General features: G+C 41.8%; 1 protein-coding gene across 6 annotated transcripts in view; it reads left to right on the top strand.

The window, feature by feature from the left end:
* PRKG1 (protein kinase cGMP-dependent 1) overlaps nt 1-21,719 on the top strand; it is a 1,199,739-nt gene that overhangs the window by 1,049,323 nt on the left and 128,697 nt on the right. For all 6 annotated transcript variants that reach the window (XM_070752281.1, XM_070752276.1, XM_070752278.1 and 3 more), the window contains one exon: nt 6,839-6,913. In XM_070752281.1, coding sequence (XP_070608382.1) covers nt 6,839-6,913 — 75 coding nt within the window. The remainder of the gene's footprint in view (nt 1-6,838; nt 6,914-21,719) is intronic.

A 21,719-nucleotide genomic window follows, 5' to 3' on the forward strand; every position in this document is an offset into this window, starting at 1 on the left:
ACCTTACAGATTTTGGCTACACATGCTTAGATTTAATTATTATTGGGAGAAAGGAGACGCCAGTCACTTATGACAAATGAAGGTCATGGTCTTCTGCAATGAAAGCATCAATTAAAAGATGGACGATTAATTTGCCTTGGACGGGAAATGAACACTCGGACACCAAGCTGGGTAAAATGGGTCACTTTATTAAATATTAACAAAAAGACCTGCAGGGGTCACTAAATGGGGCGGAGTTTCCTGAACACAACATACTTGGGCAACTCAAATGGGCGTTACTCCATGCCTGGTCAGGGTGAGGCATGCTCCGCCTACTCCTGACCAGTAAGCCACACCCAGCATGTGGGAGGGCTCGCCTTGGATGACCTGGAACCGGAAATGACATAGGTGAGCCCCAAGGGCACCCCCTTCACACCTCTCTGTCCGTGGAGGAAGCTTGAGTTGTGCAATGGGGGTGCCAATCATCTTACAAAAGATGCCCAAAGGAGAACACACAGTTGCTACTGATACCCTTTCCGCCCCGTTTCTGCCACAGCAGGGGGTCAGATCTCTATCTTGGCCCCCAGCTCCCCACCTAAGCCTGCTCCAGCTCACGCAGGCACCACTGCAGGTCTGTGTAAAATCGCCACTCCTGACATTTTCCTAAATTGACCCAGTGAAAGCTAGGGGGGGTTTAAAAACACATGCCCGGGTGTCTGATCACTTTGCCTCCCCCTGCCATGTTAAACCATATCCTGGTCCTGTCAACTGCTGTTGGTATGACGGCGACTTCGCATCCCCTCCATGTGGGGGTATCAAAACCACACACCACGGCCGTAGGCCCCGTACGACCGGTGGTTCACCAGGACATGACATCACTGTGCCAAGTCCACCAACAAATTGTATGTCGAGCCATAAGCTCTGCAAGCCCCGGGGGTCTGCCATGACTTGACACCACTGAGCCAAGTCCTTCACCAGCACCAGGTTGTTGCCACCAGTGTGCAACACCAACAATCTGGCCCATATGTTCTGCAAGCCCCGGGGGTCTGCCATGACTTGACACCACTGCCAAGTCCTTCACTGACACCAGGTCATTGCCACCAGTGTGCAACACCAACAATCTGGTCCATATGCTCTGCAAGCCCCAGGGGACTGCCATGACTTGACGCCACTGAGCCAAGTCCTTCACCACCACCACGTCGTTGCCACCCGTGTGCAACACCAACAATCTGGGTCCGGCCCATCACTGCTCCCGACTTTTCACAACGGAAGAGGCCCGTCTCCAACGAAGACCTCCGAGCTCAAGCTTTTCCGCTGAAGCCCCAGCGACTCAGCAACCTCCACATTCCTGAAGATAATGTTGCAGCTCAACGTTCAGCCACCAAGCAACGCTGTGGCCGCAGTTCATTACTGTGGGCAACGGAAGGGCAGCTCCTTCGCATTTCGCACGTAATAAAGTGGAGCAGGGCCAGGACCTAGAGAAACGATAAGGATACAAAGACAGTGTTAGCCACCCGATCCCAAAAGCGCTTGTACTCAGGTGCTCTGAATCTACTTCATGAAAGCCACTGACTTCCATCTGCCACCGGATTCATTACTTTGCTGAGAACTTGTTGAAACCTGCATTCAGTATTGTTGAGGGAATACCACCCGATATCGGCCCTTAACTGTTATTTATTCAGTGGAGGCCTGTCTTGTGGTAAAAAGGGGACTATTCCCTGGCTTCATTGTTTTACTTGCACTGAGTCCATCATACCCCGGCATATATCCTTGCTTGATATACCCAGCCAGTGATCAATCCACCATCTGCATTACTGGTCAGCCACCGTGCGTAACCAACGCGGCTGCCATAGCCCCCATTTAACATCAGTTTGCAGGCCCAGGGAACCTTGCATGATCCACTACTATGCGATCATGACAGCACCTTGCAGACCTACCATGTCCCAAAGGCCATTTTTATGGCTGTCATGTGAAACAACCTCACCTCGTTGGGTGAGGATCTGGGTCTCATCCAATGACCGCTGCCCCTGAAACTGGGCAATGTATAGTGGCTTACTAATTTCTCCCCAATCTGAGTCCTTTCCTTGGACCATCTCTTGATCATTCCCCCTATCCTCAAATAGTTTGACACCAAGGTCTTTTGTTAGGAGAGCTAAGCCCACCTGTTGCCCCTACATGATGGCATGTAACCATGTGGTCCAACCTGCACTCCTTTGCTTGAGTGATGGCGCCGTCCACCAATTCTGGTTACCCTGCGCCCCAGCCTATGCCATGTGGCTGCCAACCGCCTGCCCATGCACACATACTCCCTGTTAACGGACTGAGCCTCCTGTTGCTGTCTTGCTTCCCTCCACCGATGGGCCAGCTGTACACCATAGTTGCAGACCCATGTTCCTGTATTCCTCTCAGGCAATCATAATACTCTTCCGCCAGCATTAAAATGCCAGGGTGATTAGCCAATATGCTCTGTGGCCCTGCCTGCTCACCCAGGGAGTAGAATAATTGCAAGAAATTTATGAAGATAAGCAAAGGCCCATGCCAATGCTTTCTTTACCATTAGCGCATGGATTAGCTTTACCAACATGACTTAATCAATATAACCATAATATCAATGGTACCAAGCTGACACCACGACTTCAATATTGTTCATGATAATAACATTTTCTAAATTATCATTCACTAAAACAATTAATATAATGCTTAATAACTCATATTAAGCTAAAATCAGCTCAAGCGTGCATTTGATTCAGATAACTTCAATGCTTAGCGTTCTTGCAAGCCCCCCATTCCAGTAAGTGACTACACCATTCCTTATGAACAAACTAAAGGGGCTGAGATAAACTGACTAATTTATTTATTTATTTATTTATTTATTCGATTTTTATGCCGCCCTTCTCCTTAGACTCATGGCGGCTCGCAACATGACAGCCATAGCACTTTTCAAACAGAGCCAGACAATTGCCCCCACAATCCGGTTCCTCGTTGTCTTAATCCTGAGGGGATAAACCAGAAATTAGGAGATTTCCAACCTTCAGCATGGTAATGACATGGGGATCTGCAGGCTGTAGTTATGATTAATAGTATCTTTCAGTTTCATTGGTACAGAAAAAGGCCTGCTACCAACTGCACCCGTACTGTTATAGCCTCAGTACAACTTTACATTTGGAAATGTGGCAAAATTCAGAATATTAGTAGCACCATTCATGGAGACATAATGACTTCCATGCGCAACTGCTCCAGGATCCGGCACATCATGAAAATAATGATAATAATAGTAATAGTAATAATAATAATAATAAAATACCCAGGAGCAAGCACATAAAAAACTTTGTTACCAAGTAATTCCTTAGTGCAGTACATCACTAGTTAAGTATGGCCATAAAATTAACAAAGATAATTCCTCAGGAAAAAGGGGGGGGCATATCTGACCAGGAGGATTGCCATTAAGCCACTTGAAAGTGAAGAGGAAAACATACCAAAGTAAACCTCCAGCCTGATAACATGTGTATATTCTCAACAAAAGCTTTAATAAGCAAATTTTACTATGTAAGGTGTAGAACATAGCTCACTATGTTCCACCTGCCATAACAGTTTATATTAACACTGTCAACCCTTATTAAAGCGTGAGAGCAATTATTTATTTATTTTAAATTGAGGGTAAGGGAGCAGCATGAGGCTATATTTACTTACCGCCCAATAACCTAATTGCTATTTTCAATGTGGTAAAGAAACATATGCCAGACCTGTCTGCCAAACAGCTTCTTAGGTCCCTATTCCACAGTGCTTCAAAGAAAGGCCAAGATATATTTCTGCACAGTGCTCTCGGTAGGAGATCCTTACATAGGAAGAAACAAATCCTTTATATTCCGCATCGCTGTTCCAAATGAAGTGCAGAGATTTATAATGTTTGATAAAAGTATAATAAAGATTAACAGCCTCCCAAATAGCAGAAAACCCTCATCATTTGTTGTAATGATTCTTCTAAATCCGCTTATGAGCAGAAGCCAAGATTTTAACCACAAAGTTGCTGTCAGAAGCCATCTAAGTCCCCTGAAGCTATGATGAACAAAAGGAGCAAGGTCTATAGTAATGTTACAATCTTTTGATCACTACAAGCCATTCTCACTGACAAAGCAGTCTTTCCATAGATCCAGTTGCTCAAACACCGCCTAACCTGGTTTCATGGCTACTATCCCTGATTGTTATTGTCCCTCTTGTGAGAAAATGCCATAGGAGGGCGCCATTATCCACTGGGTATGAAAGAACTGTTATCAAATGGTAGTGAGACCGGGCTCCTGAAAAGCATTTCCGGGTATGAAATTTTTAATCCCCATACCATTTCTATGTCCACCACATTATGGCTCAATTATATATCTTGTTCGAACCAAGGCTCAAAACCCAGAGGCTTGTTTGGCCTACCCCGATATTTAACTAGCGTACAGGAGCCTTATTTCTCCAGATTTGTGTCCGCTAAAAATTGCCTTAAGGGATGCTCACAGTGCCCTGTGGAATTGGGGGGGGCGGGCAGAGGGGGGGGTTTGCCCCACCACCCCCGCTGTAATATCACAACCCATGTGTTGTGCCCCCCCCCAGTAAATCAGTTTAATTTCAAATTAATTCATTTTAAGCTCACTCAATTCAAATATACTAACTTGATAAATTAAACCATTTTGATAATTAATTAAGCACAATCCATTCCCATATACTGGCTTAATAACCTAAATCATTTTTACAAATCACTTTATGTTCAATCAATTCCCCTATAATCGTTTCAATAAATTAACTTGTTTTAATTCATTCCTCTTAGGATCAATTCATTCAAGTATACTAGCTTAACTTAAATCATTTTGATTCATTCATTTTAAGTTCAATCAATTCCAGTTTATTGACTTAACTCCATTAAATCATTTTAATACTTCAATTCGAGCTCAATCAATTTCACCATACTGACATAATAAATAAATCATTTTACCAATCAGTTTATGCTAAACCCCTTCAACACCCTGACTTAAATAAATTAAACGTTTCTTGATTCATTCCTTCTATGCTCGAACAATTAAAGTTTATTGTCTTAAGTAAATTAAATTGTTTTAAATTGTCCATTTTTTATCCTAAGCACTTCAAGTATACTTAACTTAAAAAGGTAAAACTTTACAATTCCGCCATTTTATGCTCAATCAATTCAAGTATACCAACCAAAATAAATAAAGTCGTTTGATTTATTCATTTTAATCTCCATCGATTCTGTTATTCTAACTTGCATAAATTGAAAAGTTTAACTCTGCCATTTATTGATCAAACTACTCGATCATATTAGCCTAAATAAATTAAATCCTATAAATTACTTCATTTTAAGCTCAAAAACTAGATTGAAATAGTTTACATCACTTTGAACCGAATTGCATGCCAATTAAATGCCCAGGTTAAAACTCAAACTGTATCCTTCCTGTCCGGGTCTAAAAGACACCAGCACCCCGGAGACGAAAAGCCACTTTAACAACTATTCCTCCCTGGGCCAGCCTCTCTTCTCGGCATGCTTAAGGCAGACTTATCTCCCCTCCCCCGTGAAAGCAAAGCTAGGCGCGAAGCGCCATGCTGGGAACAGGGAGGGAGGGAGCGAGCTCACCACGCGGCACCCCTCCCCAGCACCGCCCTGCACGCGGCCCGCTCGAGACCACTGAATTCGGTGGAGAAACACAACCCACGTGGGGGGAGGGAAAAAGGCCTCCCCGTTGTTGTTACTCACTCCCCAATGCTAGCCTTGGTTGCCCGGCACCAAAACGCTTTGGCGTGTTGCTAGCTGGGCCGTCAGAGTCCTTATCACCTGCCCGCACGGGCCCACAGGCCCCGAAACCGTGATCTCAGCCGGCAAGCCGGAAAAGCCTCTGCGCGCCCCGCCGCTACATACAGAAGGTTGGGGGGGTTGTTGGGTCCGCCGGCCCGCGCCAGCCATCTGACCACCTCCCCCCTTTCCCCAAGCAAGCAAACCGGGTGGGAAAAAGGTGGATCCTCGAAGCTCTTTGTAGGCGCCGTCCTGCGCGCTGCCGGCAATGAAGAAGGTGAAGTGATCCAACAAAGGAGGCGAGCTCCGTTCTGCGGCGAGCTCGGGGGGGCAAGAGAAGCCGGGGGGGCAAGCAAGCCCTGATAAAGGGCACACGCCCTGCCCCTCGGCTTTCCCAGAATGCCTGAGCGGCCGCTGATTGCTCTGGGGCGTTCCCGTGCTATCGCGGGGAACGCCCCACAGCTGAGGGGGGGGAGCCGAGTTGCTTCCCGCCATTGGCAATTTTCGTCCAGGCGTTATTTCGCCTGGCCTCTCATATTCAGCAAATAGAATAAGGAGCTATGTATGTAGTAGTAATAGTAGTAGAAGTAGTAGTAGTAGTAGTAGTAGAGTTAGACAGATGTTTAGACTGGATTACTGAACCATAATAATACATTAACCTTGTATATTGCTCAACATTATTTACTATTCATTGTTGCTTATTTATTATTATAACACCTCTCTCTTCCATATACCGAAATTTATTAACTATTTATTAACTATTGTTATATCTTCCTTTTTCCACTTGCTGAAAAACTCTAAGTCTTCTACTCAAAAGGACATTGAATTAAGCTAACTTTCAGGAATTGTTTTGATTGTGATGGGATAAAAATAAAATAAGTGAATAAAATAGAAATAAAATCAATGTTAATCATGATTGGGAGATAGACATTGAATCAAAATCATTGGCATGGAAGTCTATTTGTGGTGCATGTGTTTTGTCATGGTATTTTATAAGATCTTGCACAATAGAGAATACTCACATTTCTTCACGTTATATTAGAAACACTTACTCTAAATTATGTTTTAATTTTGCAGCTCTTTTAAACATTTGATTGGAGGCCTGGATGATGTTTCCAATAAAGCGTATGAAGATGCTGAAGCAAAAGCAAAGTAAGTCTCAGTAATCTGATTTTCTAATATTCTCTTTATTATTCTTTTTAGCATGCTGCCTTATAAGAAGGGGAGAGAACTAATTAAGGCACTCCTTTTCTCCAAATATTCCTTCTTTCTTGTCAAAACAAGAAACCCTTAAAAGATGAAATGAAAGAGAAATGTTTTTAATAATAATTACTTTTTATTATATAATATTACAAAGAGGCAAAGCAAATACCATAGCATTCTTGAAGACAGTGGATAAATCTGTGCAAATAAAAACTGCCCAGCCACATTATCCCAATTCAAGAAGTAACTTGGTTAGTTAGGTAATATAATTCTTCAACTGCATTTGGTGCAATCATTTTTCTATTTCTGCAACTATCCTATGGAGAAAGCAATCCTGATGAGAATGTCATTTTGAGTCTGCAGATCAACTTAATGAAAATAATGAAAGGCAGACAAACTTATTTTTACTCCAAAAGCAATTATTCTAAAATCTTTTAGATTTTGGTCGCAATAGTTGCAAACTTTGTGCTTGATAAACCACTGCATCAATTTTCTGCTACCTCCATCTGGTTCATTTCCTCCTTTCCCATTACATTATTTTATTCACAATGGAATAGAATAGAATAGAATAGAATAGAAATCCAAGTGTGACAGGACACACAAAGAAATTGTCTTTGTTGCATATGCTCTCAATGTACATAAAAGAAAAGATACATCAAAAATCATAAGGTACAACACTTAATAATTCTCAAAGTTAAGCAATCAGGAAACAATCAATATTAATATAAATCGTAAGGATACAAGCAACAAGTTACAGTCATACATAAGTGAGAGGAGATGAGTGATAGGAACGATGAGAAGACTAACAGTAATAGTAGTGTAGCAGAGTGATGGCATTTCGGAAAAAAAATATTCTTATGTCTAGTTATCTTGGTGTACAGTACTCTATAATCGTTTTGAGGGTAGGAGTTGAAACAATTTATATCCAGGATGCGAGGGGTCAGTAAATATTTTCACAGCCCTCTTTTTGATTCATACAGTATACAGGTCCTCAATAGAGGGCAAGTTGGCAATAACTGTTTTTTCTACATTATTTTATTCATAACAGAGTAGCAGAATTGGAAGGGATCTTGGAGATCTTCTATTGCAACCCCCTGCTTAGTCAGGCAACCCTATGCCATTTCAGACAAATGGCTGTTCAATCACTTATTTAAAATTGTTGAAGCATTCACAACTTCTGGAGTTCCATTGATCATCAAGGATTTTGTCCTAAGTTCTGGGTTGTTTCTTTCCTTGATTAGCTTCCATCCATTGCTGCTTGTCCTGCCTTCAGGTGATTTGGAGAACAGCTGACTCCCTCTTCTTTGTGGCCGCCCCTTTTGTACTTAGTTAATGCTGTAGCTATTTCCACTCCACCATGATTCTCAGGGTAGGATGCAATGTCATGGTCTCATTGGATCCTGGTTCGGTGAAGAAGGCGGGGTTGGAACTGGGATGATCTGACAGGGATGGCGTGTCTCACTTGGCATGTTTGGAGAGGTCAAGGGCTGACCACGATGCGGTCTTCAGGCATTGGGAGAAGTGGTCGACCAGACAGAGAGCTGCCTGCCTTCACAGACACAGGGGAGGATCGTCTGCTGATAGGCAGTGGTGCTGATAGGCAGCAGATCTCCTGTGATGAGTCTGCGGAGAGGGGCGGCATACAAATCTAATAAATAATAATAATAATAATAATAATAATAATAATAACAACAACAACAACAACAACAACAACAACAGCTGCCTGCTCCACTCAATCCAAGGGCATGGAGAGTGGAGAATAGGCAAGCTCAGAGAAGGGCCGCAAGACTACGCAGCAAGAGGTCACCCCACCCCTCCTCATAAGGAACACCTCGAGTGGAGTAACTTAAAGAGAAGCCATGGGGAGTTAGTCTTTGCCAGGAACAAATGTCTGTTTTGGATTACACTCCCTTCGTCTATGACGTGGGCCTTTTTGCTATGCTTTGAGGTCTGTTTTTTGCCATGCCATTTATTTTTTCTCTAGCCTGTGGACTGCTTTTGCCCTTTGCTTTGCTTTACCTTCAGAACTGCCGTTGTCTTGTACCCTATCTTTGCTTTCAGGACTGCCATTTGTTTTATGACTATACTTTGCCTTGTGGAATTTCCTGGTAATATACGGACTATTGTTTGGGGGACTGAGGTAGCTGCCTTCAGAGCAGAGTCTGAAGAATAGGGGCAGAGTCTTACCAGTCATCAGAAGGCCAGTTGCTGAACACTTTTTGAGAGCAATAAAGGGATTCTCTAAAGGCCTACCTTTGCTTTGACCACCTGGGTTATAACCAGTGAAGGGCCATAAATTTTTTTACTACCACACTGTGGGCATGGCTTATTTCATGGGTGTGACTTGGTGGTCATGTGATTGGGTGGGAGTTGCTTGTCAACCATCTGACTCGATATATGAGTGGCTTGCCAGCCATGTGACCAGGTGGAGTGGCGGTCATGTGACTGGGGGGGTGGCTTAAAGGTCATGTGACTGGCTTAAAGGTGACTAACTTGACATCACTCACATCAAGGATTTGGGGTAGGGTGCCTGGCCTCTCCTCGCCTCAAAGAAATACAAGATATTTACACAAGAGCCAAGATGGCGCAGTGGGTAGAGTGCGGTACTGCAGGCCACTAAAGCTGACTACTAGATCTGCAGATCAGCGGTTCAAATCTCATCACCGGCTCAAGGTTGACTCAGCTTTCCATCCTTCCGCGGTGGGTAAAATGAAAACCTGGGTTGTGGGGGCAATATTCTGGCTCTGTTAAAAAGTTCTATTGCTAACATTTTGTAAGCTGCTCTGAGTCTAAGGAGAAGGACAGCATTAAAAAATCAAATAAATACATAAAATAAATAAATATTACTGAACATCCAAAATATACTGTTTAATCCTATTTGTATATATGCCACATGTGTACATATATATTATACACACAGGCATAGTTCCCTCTAAGCTGAGCAGTGAGCAATCGCTCACTTAAACATCATCATCAACTCAGAGTTTTCCAAACCTGCCCAGAAGCCGAGAGGGAAAGAGTGAGAGGGAAGGAGAGAGAGAGGAAGAGAGGAAGAGAGAGAAACAGATAGAAAAAAGAGAGGAAGGAAAAGAGAAAGAAAAAGAATGGGAGTAAGGAAGAGAGAAAGAAAATCAAAATCTAGTTTGAAACTAGCTCAACTATTTAAGTGGCATTTTGATATTGATAGAGTTGCCCTATTATGAGCTCACTGTTATAGACACACAGTACAGTATTTTATTTTGAACAGGGTGGGTTTTTTATTTATTTGTTTGTTTGTTTGTTTATTATTTCTGTGCCGCCCAGTCCCGAAGGGACTGCCGCTCAGACACTATACTTTTCCACCCACCCCCCAAAAAAATTAGAGGGAACACTGCACACAGGCACTCAAAAATATACATAATCTACTAGAAGAAGAATAGAATAGAATAGAATGGAATGGAATGGAACAGAATAGATTAGAATTTTATTGGCCAACTGCACATCCCCCCCCAACGGGCAGCAGCCCCTGACTGGTTATAACACAGTACAACAATAAGCCAGCAAAAAAGGTAAACTATAATCAGCATTTAATAGTCAGATATTCCACAGTTGCAGAATAAGTGTAAGTGTACAAGAAGAAAGGCATACCACAACCAATATGTCTCTCAAGGATCAGCTTTATTTCATAGATTATAATCTGCAGGTGTAAGTGCTAAATATATGAAGAAAAATGCTTAGGAAGATTCCTTTGAAAGTCTGTCCTCAGAACACTATGTCAGGAAAATTATTCATTAAGATGAAACAAAACCTCATTGGAAACACTGTTCCTTAGACTTGGCCATACATTTTAATCCACATTTGGTAAATTGAAATAGGAGGCTGATATATATTCTTCCACCTGAGTAAGCTCAATACAGATTTTACAACCATGCATTATAGTTTAATCTTCTCTGGGAATTCAGCATGTATTTTTCGTTTTTGAACTAAATGAGCAAAAACAGATCCTTGAAAGACAAAAAAGGGAAATTTCCAAAACAGTATAAAGTACAAATGGTAAATTACTACATCTATAAAGTTTTGAGAGTATTGTGATTGTTCTGTAATATTGTGGTAGAAGGAGATACCATTCTACATTCTTTAAAGCCTTTATTTTATGGATTTAGGTATCTGATCTAAGCAGTAGAATGGGAAATCACATGAACAAATTTGATGTGAAAATAAATATTCACACTCAATTCTATAAATAAATATACATTCACACCTATACTTTATGTGTGTATTCACATATATAATATTTAAAAAATTCTACCTAGAACAAGCTAAAGTTTAGGGGGGAGGGAATAACAACCGAAAGAAAAAAGAAAGATTCAGACTCACATTTATCACTTTTGTACTTTGGTTGAATTATTTTTTAGAAATAAGACTCATAAACAAAACAGAATTGTTTATTTACTTATTTTCCAATATATAATCCTGTGCATCCCAAAAACTGTGATGCTGGATAACATACAGGATAAAAACAAACCTTTCTGAAGTATAAATATAATAGTCCTCAATTTACAATCAGTTTCTTAACCATTCAAAGTTATCACAGATAACCCCTCCCCCACAGACATATGAATGCATTTTGGACCCTAGACATCTGGCCCACTTTTCTGGCTGTTTGCAGGGTCTCACAACCACAATTTAACTTTTTTTCCTAGGAACCTGGTTCCTGGCCAAAAAAATAATAATCCTGTAGTGAAGAATCGATTCATGTAACTAATGTGGTGTTTACTTAATAGCTGCCACCAAAAAAAGCTCATAAAATTAGACATGGTGATGTGGTGACCTGCTGTACGGCCATCATGACTTATGACTGGGATTGCATGTTTGATTGTATTTGTAAATGGAGGATTATCTGTATAAAGTATTAAATTGTGATCAGTACATAACAGAACCCAAAGTTGCATCTCTTACTCAGTTAGCCAGTGCCTGGTGGAAGAAACAACTCTTAAACATTTTCCTAAATGTGAACAGAATTGACGCCTGTGGTATGTCGGCAGGGACATTGTTCCAGAGCAATCATCAAAATACTTTTATGATAATCTAAAGCTCTAGTTTACATTTCCCTACATCAATGGTTCTCAACCTGGGGGTTGGGACCCCTTTGGAGATCAAATGACCATTTTACAGGGTCGCCAGACCACGGAAAAGACAAATTTCCCATGGAGTTAGGAACTAAAGCTTCTATTCTGGCGCCTTGGAACATATTTTTACAATCCAACCTATCAGGCGTTTACAGTGGGGGTGTCTCTCTGACCTTGCCAATCAGATTAAAACTCTGTTGGGAGAATACTAGACTTATGGTTGGGGGTCATCACAACATGAGAAATTGTATTGAGGGGTCGCAGCATTAGAAAGGTTGAGAACCACTGCACTGCATCTGATACAAATAAACCATTTATCACTCTGAAGTTACTTCTGTTTTTGTGCTCTCCAAAGTTAAGAATTTACAATAAGAATTTTTTAAAAATAATAGTGAAATGGTACTTAATTAGAAGCCACATAAAATCACCTTCATAAAAATGCACATTTAATTTTTTTTGAAAAATTACATCTGGCAGAGTTACTTTTGTAAGAGGGTTTTTCATGTTGCTCTAATAAACTTCAGCTAATTGCCCTTCAAGGGAACATCATTCAAAGTATCAAGCGGTGAGATGATGGTGGGTGACAATGTTCAATCTTCCAAGACCCTGTGGTGCTATTAGGACAAGAAATATGATCATAGCATTGCATTTTTGTCTGTTTGTGCAGAAAATAAACCATATTATTGGATATTTCCTATAGTGTACTGTAATAAGCTAGTTTGGTCTAATGGTTACAACACCAGGCTAGAAAAAAGATTTTGAGTTCAAATTCCACCTTAGCCACAAAAACTTTGAACCAGTCAGTTGCCCAACCCATCTGACAAGATTGTTGTTGTGGGGAAAATAGGACGAAGTTATGTTAGATATATTTGCTGTCTTGAATTATTGGTAAAAATAATAAAGGTGGGATACTAATAAATAAATAGTAGCTTCAGGGTGAGAAGGGGGGAGGGGGGAAACAAAAAGACCAAAATATTTCATCACCATCCACCAACACTTTAAAAAGCAGAAATTAACATTCAGGATTAACATCAAAGCAAAAAAATTAAATTAAAATTAAGCAGTAAACTATAGCCCGATCAAGGAACTACCAAAAAGAAAACCCTTCCAACAAGACTGAAAGAGCAAGCCATTATATACAGTATATAAACAGAGAGCCCATTCCCTTCTAGCATTCTTTGTATAATGAAATCTGCAAGCAAACAGCCAAGTTCATAGCTATAAATATTTTCTTGTTTTGATAACATGGAACATTTTCTATCTCTAGAACTTTGTCTTTAAATTGTAGATTTTGAGACTTCTTTAAAAAAAACAAATAGGTTCCACACACACTTTCTCTCCCTCCACCCTCCCTCCCTCCTTCCCTTCCTCCCCTCTCTCCATCTCCTTACTTCCCTTTCTCTCTTCCTCTCACTCCCCCTCTCCCCCCTGTCTTTTCTCTCTCTCTTTTTCTCTCAGAGTGAATATTTTATTTGCTTGCTCCATTAAGTGACTGCTGTATGCTATGGCAGACTACACAGATTATATTAATGAAATGTGCCAAATCTTCTTTTGAAAAACTGGCACATTTGCATTTCCCCAGTGCAGGCCCAGCCAGCCTCCAGCCTTCACTGAAGCATAGAAATGTGTTGTTTCCTTCCTCCTTAATTGCCCCTCAGTAATTGGAGCACGGTGTTACATAAGCTATACTATACAAAGGCAAACACAAGCATCACTGTTTCAGATAGCAATGCTGTTAGGGGGGAAAAAAAGATGGCAACCTTACCTGAGAGTTTTAAGAAACTACTCATATAATTGTCATGATGCCTTGATTGCATCAGCGGAATCTCGCCCGGCCGCTCTGTTTAGGTTGACCCGCTCCCTTCTTAATCAGGGGGGAGTTGGGGAGCCCTTGCAGACTAATGCCGAGGACTTTAACACATTTTTCACTGATAAAGTCGCTCGGATCCGGGTGGACCTCGACTCCGATTGGATAAGAGAGTCGACTGACAACGAGTCAGTCGAGGTGACTGGGGCAGGTAGTTGTCCATCTGTCTGGGAAGAGTTTGATCTGGTGACACCTGATGAAGTGGACAAGGCCATTGGAGCTGTGAGTTCCACCGCCTGCTTACTAGATCCGTGTCCCTCTTGGCTGGTTTCGGCCAGCAGGGAGGTGACACAGAGCTGGGTCCAGGAAATTGTCAATGCTTCTCTGAGGAGGGGCTCCTTTCTGGCTCCTTACAAGGAGGCACGTGCGCTCCTTCCTCAAGAAGCCTTCCCTGGACCTAGTCATTCTTAACAACTATCATCCAGTCTCCAACCTTCCCTTTATGGAGAAGGTTGTTGAGAAGGTGGTGGCGCTCCAACTCCAACGGTCCTTGGAAGAAGCCAATTATCTAGGCCCTCAGCAGTCAGGATTCAGGCCCGGCTACAGCACGAAAACTACTTTGGTTGCGTTGATGGATGATCTCTGGCGGGCCCGGTACAGGGGTTTATCTTCTGTCCTGGTGCTTCTCGACCTCTCGGCTTTCAATACCATCGACCATGGTATCCTTCAGCACTGGCTGGAGGGGTTGGGAGTGGGAGGCACTGTTCTTCAGTGGTTCTACTCCTACCTCTCTGGTCGGTCGCAGTCGGTGTTAATGGGGGGTCAGAGGTCGACCTCTAGGTTGCTCCCTTGTGGAGTGCTTCAGGGGTCGGTCCTCTCCCCCCTGCTATTTAATATCTACATGAAACCACTGGGTGAGATCATCCAAGGGCATGAGGTGAGGTATCATCAGTATGCTGATGATACCCAGCTGTACATCTCTACCCCATGTCCAGTCAGCAAAGCAGTGGAAGTGATGTGCTGGTGCCGGGAGGCTGTTGGGGTCTGGATGGGTGTAAACAGACTCAAACTCAACTCTGATAAGACGGAGTGGCTGTGGGTTTTGCCTCTCAAGGACAATTGCATCTGTCCGTCCATCACCCTGGGGGGGGGGAAATTATTGACCCCTTCAGAGCGGGTTCGCAACTTGGGCATCCTCCTCGATCCACAGCTCACATTAGAAAACCATCTTTCAGCTCTGGCGAGGGGAGCGTTTGCCCAGCTTCGCCTGGTGTACCAGTTGTGGCCCTATTTGGACCGGGAGTCACTGCTCACAGTCACTCATGCCCTCATCACCTCGAGGTTCGACTACTGTAACGCTCTCTACATGGGGCTACCTTTGAAGAGTGTTTGGAAACTTCAGATTGTGCAAAATGCAGCTGTGAGAGCAATCATGGGCTTCGCCCATGTTACACCAACACTCCGCAGTCTGCATTGGTTGCCGATCAGTTTCTGGTCACAATTCAAAGTGTTGGTCATGACCTATAAAGCCCTTCATGGCATCGGGCCAGAATATCTCTGAGACTGCTTTCTGCCGCACGAATCCCAGAGACCGGTTAGGTCCCACACAGTTGGCCTTCTCTGGGTCCCATCGACTAAACAATGTTGTCTGACGGGACCCACAGGAAGAGCCTTCTCTGTGGCGGCCCCGACCCTCTGGAATCAGCTCCCCCCGGAGATTAGAATTGCCCTCACCTTCCTTGTCTTTTGTAAACATCTTAAAACCCACCTCTTGCCGCCAGGCATGGGGGAACTGACACATCTCCCCTTGGCCTATACAGTTTATGCATGGTATGTTTGTGTGTATATTTTCTTTTAATAAGGGGTTTTTAGTGACTTTTACTCATTAGATTTGTTATATATTGTGTTATTATTGTTGTGAGCCGCCCTGAATCTACGGAGAGGGGTGGCATACAAATCTAATTAATAATAATAATAATAATAATAATAATAATAATAAACAACTCTCTTTATTGCATTCTTACTCCTTGTTTATTTTTACAAAGAAAACTCAGGTGCCATAAAAAGCACCCGTTTTGCCCATCAAACCTAAAAATTATTTTTCAATATACATCGCTTTTAACTGCAGAAAGTTTGGTTCCCTTTTATTATACCTTCTTTTCCCTCCCCCCACCCAAAAAAGCTTTTAAAACCCTCTTCCTATATCTTTTTGACGTGCATTCTTTTTTATAGATTGCTCAGGGGAGCCAGAAGATTGCGCAGATTTGGGATTTACAGTTAGAGTGGAAAGATTTATGGTTTCCAGGGCCTGAGAGGACAAGCACTTCTTGGGGGTATGCAGGGAAAATAAATAAAAAAGCATAGAGCTCTTAGCCGAATCTCAGATAGACAAGCTGGGTCTTTCGGTGAGTAGTATCTTATCTTCAGATGCTTTTGGAGATTCATGACTTCTAGTTCTGCTTCAATATGCCTTTCTCCTCCCCATCAGAGTCCAGTGTTGTATTATAGGTAATTGCACAGTTTATCTTCTTGAAAGAGCTTGACACAGTTATTGTTATTACTAAAAATGAAAAGTGTAAAGCTTGATTATCTAAAAAGTGATACATGGAAAGAGTTTCAAATCAGGGACACTGATTGACAGTCCATTAATGCAGCTAGGTGTATAAAAACTACAATGGTGGTGGTGGGGGAGTTGCTTATTTGCATTTCTCTGAATGGTTACCTGAGAACTCAACCAGCCTGCCTGTCTTCTCTGGTGGGAGCCGAGTGATGCTAATGTTCCTTCTAAAGTTTGTTGTGAAGGAAAGTAGTTTGTTTATTAGGAAGCATAACTGAACATATAAGACATTTCTTGGAAGACAAGGTTTTTTCATAGGCACATAAGGTGTACGGCGGAGGTGGGTTCCTACTGGTTCTAACTGGTACTTTAGAACATTTAGTAAATGGGTGGTAAGGTCACAGAACTGGTTCTGTGGGTGCTGGCCCATAGATGCCACTTCTAGTTTTGCTTCTGTGCATGCTCAGAAGCTAAGTTTTTGCCATTGCGCATAGACACACCCACAAAGCAGGTGTGCACAGCCATGCAGCACAGGAGGAAGCAAACTGACAGCGAGGTAAATTAAAACCCACCCCTGGTGTGTTGAATTCACAGATTATTAGTGGAAGAAGTTTCCTTTCCTTATTTTTTTTCTTTCCTCCTTTTAAAATTATTGTGCTAGCAACACAAATAGTACAGTCAGTTAAGTATAAAAACCAATGATTGGATCAAGATCACATCTTAAATTCATGGTGGAGCACTAGCTTTAAAGTCCAAACTGTGGACCTGAAATGTTCCATCCAAACCACATTTGGCGTTCATTAAACTAGCTGGGTTGTTTTCCAATTGAAATGCCTCAGGATCAATGCAGGGTTTACAACGCCGTCACCAGCTTGGGACTTGACCAATTAGTATCAAACAGTACCAGCTGTCTTGACCTCATATTCTGTAATAGCAAAAGTGCTGTCTATGGATTGCATATAAAAGAACCCTTCTCCAACAGCGATCATAGTATGATTAACTTCAACCTCAATCTACACCATCCTGACACTCACCTGAATAATGTGACACCTAAGTACAATTTTAGGAAAGCCAACTATGAACTCATAGATGCCGATCTCTCAATTCTTAACTGGCAATCTTTGCTCTCTAACTGCAACACCATTGATGATCTCTACAACACGTTCTTCCTCCAAATTAAAAGACTTATCAGACTACATGTACCACTCACTTCATCCAGAGGTAAAAGGAAAAAATAACTTACCTGTCTCGATAAAGAAACTGCAAACCAAAAAAAGAGATCTCTCTGGCGTAAAAGCAAAAAAAGGCCAAGTAACCAACTTCAAAAACCGCTACAAAAGCATATGCCAGCAAATAAAAGCAGAATGTCTCAACTATCACAGCAAACAAGAGGAAAACCTCCTTCGCACCAAATCTAATTGAGCCTTATACAACTTTGTCAACATCAAACTCAATGACTCTAGACCTCCACCTCTCATAGGACCCAACAACAAAGAATACCACGACGATTCATCCAAAGCTAACCTCTTCAACTCTTTCTTTGTCTCTGTCTTTGTTAACAGTAATGGCTTATCCCCCATCTTTGCAAATTGCACCTCAAACTCTCCCAACAACCTAACCCAAATAGACTTCACTGTAGACCTTGTTGAAAAAGCAATCTGTGACCTCAAACTTTTCCCTATCAGTCGGACCAGACAATCAATTATAAATCAATCTATCACCCTTTACTTAGAATCTAATAACCTACTCTCTAACAAACAATTTGGATTCAGAAAGAAATTATCCTACAACCTACAACTACTTCACTGCAAAAACATATGGACTACCAAGCTAGATCAAGGAAAATCCATTGATGCAATCTCTATTGACTTTTTCAAAGCCTTCGACTCAGTGGTCCATGACAAACTACTCCTAAAACTCAAATCCTATGGCATCCCAGGATTCCTCCACAGCTGGATTACTGCATTCCTGTCAAACAGGCAACAAGTTGTCAAAATTGAAAGCGCCATTTCCATCCCCGTCCCTGTCAAAAGTGGCATTCCCCAGAGCAGCGTACTAGGCCCTACTCTCTTCATTCTCTACATCAACGACCTCTGCAATCACATCACAAGCAACTGTGTTCTTTTCACTGACAATGTAAAACTTTTCAACACCATGGATAACACATCTACTCTCCAAAAAGACCTCGACTTTGTCTCAGATTGGTCTAACACCTGGCAACTTCAAATATCAACCAACAAATGCTCTACCCTCCACATCGGCAAAAAGAACTCGAACCTCATATATAAACTGAATAAACAAAATCTCACAGCCAACCTCCATTCAGTAAAAGACCTTGGAATTCTAATATCAAATGACCTAAGTGGCAAAGCCCACTGCAACAATATCGCCAAAAAGGCTTCTAGAGTTGTTAACCTGATCCTAAGCAGCTTCTGCTCCGGCAATCTCACACTACTCACCAGAGCCTACAAAACATTTGCCAGACCCATCCTTGAATGCAGCTCATCTGTCTGGAATCCATACTGCATCTTGGACATCAACACCCTCGAAAATGTCCAAAGATACTTCACCAGAAGAGCCCTTCACTCCTCCACTCAAAACAGAATACCCTACAAAAATAGACTAACTAGAAAGCTTAGAACTACAACGCCTAAAACACGATCTAAGTATTGCCCACAAGTTCATATGCTGCAATGTCCTGCCTGTCAATGACTACTTCAGCTTCAACCTCAACAACATAAGAGCACGCAACAGATTCAAACTTAATATTAATCGATCCAAACTTGACTGTAAAAAATATGACTTTAGCAATCAAGTTGTTGAAGCGTGGAACTCATTACCGGACTCGGTAGTGTCAACCCCAACCCCCAACATTTTCCCCTTAGACTATCCACGATTGACCTCTCCAGGTTCCTAAGAGGTCAGTAAGGGGCATACATAAGTGCACCAGTGTGCCTTTTGTTCCCTGTCCAATTGTCTCTCCTTTATCTCATATATCTTTTCTTCCTTTCATATATCTTCTCCTCTATTTTTATATCTTTTCTTCTATCCTTTTCTTTATATATATTACTACATGTCTAGTCTCTTCAATATGTATTATGCATTGGACAAATAAAAAAAATAATAATAATAGCGTGGGTGGAAAGGAAGGCTTAGAGTAGAGATCTTCAGGCTTGGCAAATTTCAATCTTGCAGACTTCAACTCCCAAAATTCCTCAGCCAGTCTTTCTGAGAAAGTCCACACAGGTTCTTAAAATTGCCAAGTTTGGAGGCCCTTGACTTAAAGTCAAAAGGGGAAAGTGGAATGTTTTATTCATTAAACAAAAGAAATATTAAAATGAGAACAATGCTTACTTTTTAAAGTTCCAGAAGCTATGCGTATACCTGGGAGGTTAACAATATGTTCTTCATTAACCAGGAAATTTAAGCAAACCTGCCCAAGGGAATGGGGTGGGAGGGGAGACTGATTTAATTAATTCAAAGGAAAGCTATAATGAGAAGTTTAATGTGTTTCCTTTTATCCCTAATTAAATGATTTTCCAGAAATAATAGAGCTCCTCATTATGTTAATTCTTGGAAATAATAGAGATTTTATTCCTTCATTAAAAAAAGCTTTTTTTCCTAGCTTGTCTGAATACAGATGTTTAAGCAGTTATGTTGTCTGAGTTGACAGTTCCATAATTTGAAGCTCTTTTGATGTATCCCTATTTAGATAATTAAGATTTATACAGAGTTCAAAAGGCCACGAGGATGATTTAAATAGAGTTTATTCCTTCTCAGTGGAATAGAGGAAATATTTTAGGCCACAGTAAGATAATTACATATTTTGGTTCATTGCTGTAGTATGAACTGTCATTTTTGTTACAATGCAAACAACTCAGTTTTATATTAAACATATTAGGCAATGTATTTTCCAGCCTTACATTCCACTGTAATGTATACTCTTGCCCCGAACAATCTGGGTCCTCATTTTACCCACCTCAGAAGGATGGAAGGCTGAGACAACCTTGAGTTGGTAGTGAGATTTGAACTGCTGAACTACAGCTAGCAATATGCTAAAGTAGCCTGCAGTGCTGCACTCTAACCACTGCACCACCCCAGAATGCTTTTTAAAATTGCCTGCACTCATCAAAACTACCAAGTTTGTAAAAAAAAGAGAGTATACAGAATTGACCTCGATCTGTGCTCACTTTGTTTTCTTCAGATCCCAGAGCTGCAAGTTCTGAAGAAAATGTCTATGTTTATTCATCTGAGTATAAATTTTCTTATAGATAGCCAAGAAAGTTCTATTCATTTTCAGCTAACCTTCAGTAAGAGTCCTCTTTGGAGCATGTTATGCTATATGAATTAAAAGTAAAATCCTGCAGAACTGAGGATGATCATTGCTAGAAAGATGGTTGTTGTTATGTATCCTCCTAGGACCTAATTGGGTAAACCTTTCTCCTTAAGCCATTGTTTGTTGTTGGGGAGCTTAGTTTTGGCAGGAATGTTACTGTTATATGATTGGTTGTTCTGTCAGTAAGTTGTGAGTATAAATAACCTGTCAAGTGGGGTTTGATTGATTTTGCTGCCTACCGTTAATAAACCTCCATTTACTGTTACTTGCCTCCGGGGTGTTCTTCCGACATATTATTGGCGACGAGGAGTCCGGACTGCTCCATGCAACTTATTCTTCCTCTTCCTTTGAGGCACAAGTCCCCATAAGTCAAGATGTCCACGCAATTGATTTTTCCCCCTTTTAACCCTCAAGGGGAAACCTGAGATTCATATGTTGCCCATTTCGATTGTTTCTTGATTTCAAATGGGTATACAGAGATCTCGGGTGACCGCAAGTGATCTTACTTCCCGGGGTTTTGCGGGACTGAAATGTTCAAGACTGCTCGGGCCATTTTTGCTCCCACTTCCATTCACAATGTTCCTTGGCCGGAGTTCTTATCAACCCTCCAGAATCATTATGCCCCACCCCCTCCTGCTGTGCACGCCATTATAAGTTCTTCCATCGCGGCCAGAATGAGGGAGAGACGATCAATGAATTTGTGGCTGTGCTGCGTCGCGTGGCACTTTACTGTGAATTTGAGAATTTGGAAGACTACCTCCTGGATCGCCTGGTTTTCGGGGTGCGGGACGGCTGCCTGAAGCACAGTTTGCTTGCTATACAAGAGTTCACTTTCAAGTCAGCTTTGGCTGAGGCCCAAGCGTTTGAGCTGGCTGCGCAGTCTTTGGTGGCCATGGACTCTCCTGGAAATGCCACGTCTTCATGCTCCAGCTCCAAAATCTCCTGCC

Source organism: Erythrolamprus reginae, chromosome 5, assembly GCF_031021105.1.
Source record: "Erythrolamprus reginae isolate rEryReg1 chromosome 5, rEryReg1.hap1, whole genome shotgun sequence".
NCBI classification, from domain to species: Eukaryota; Metazoa; Chordata; class Lepidosauria; order Squamata; family Dipsadidae; genus Erythrolamprus; species Erythrolamprus reginae.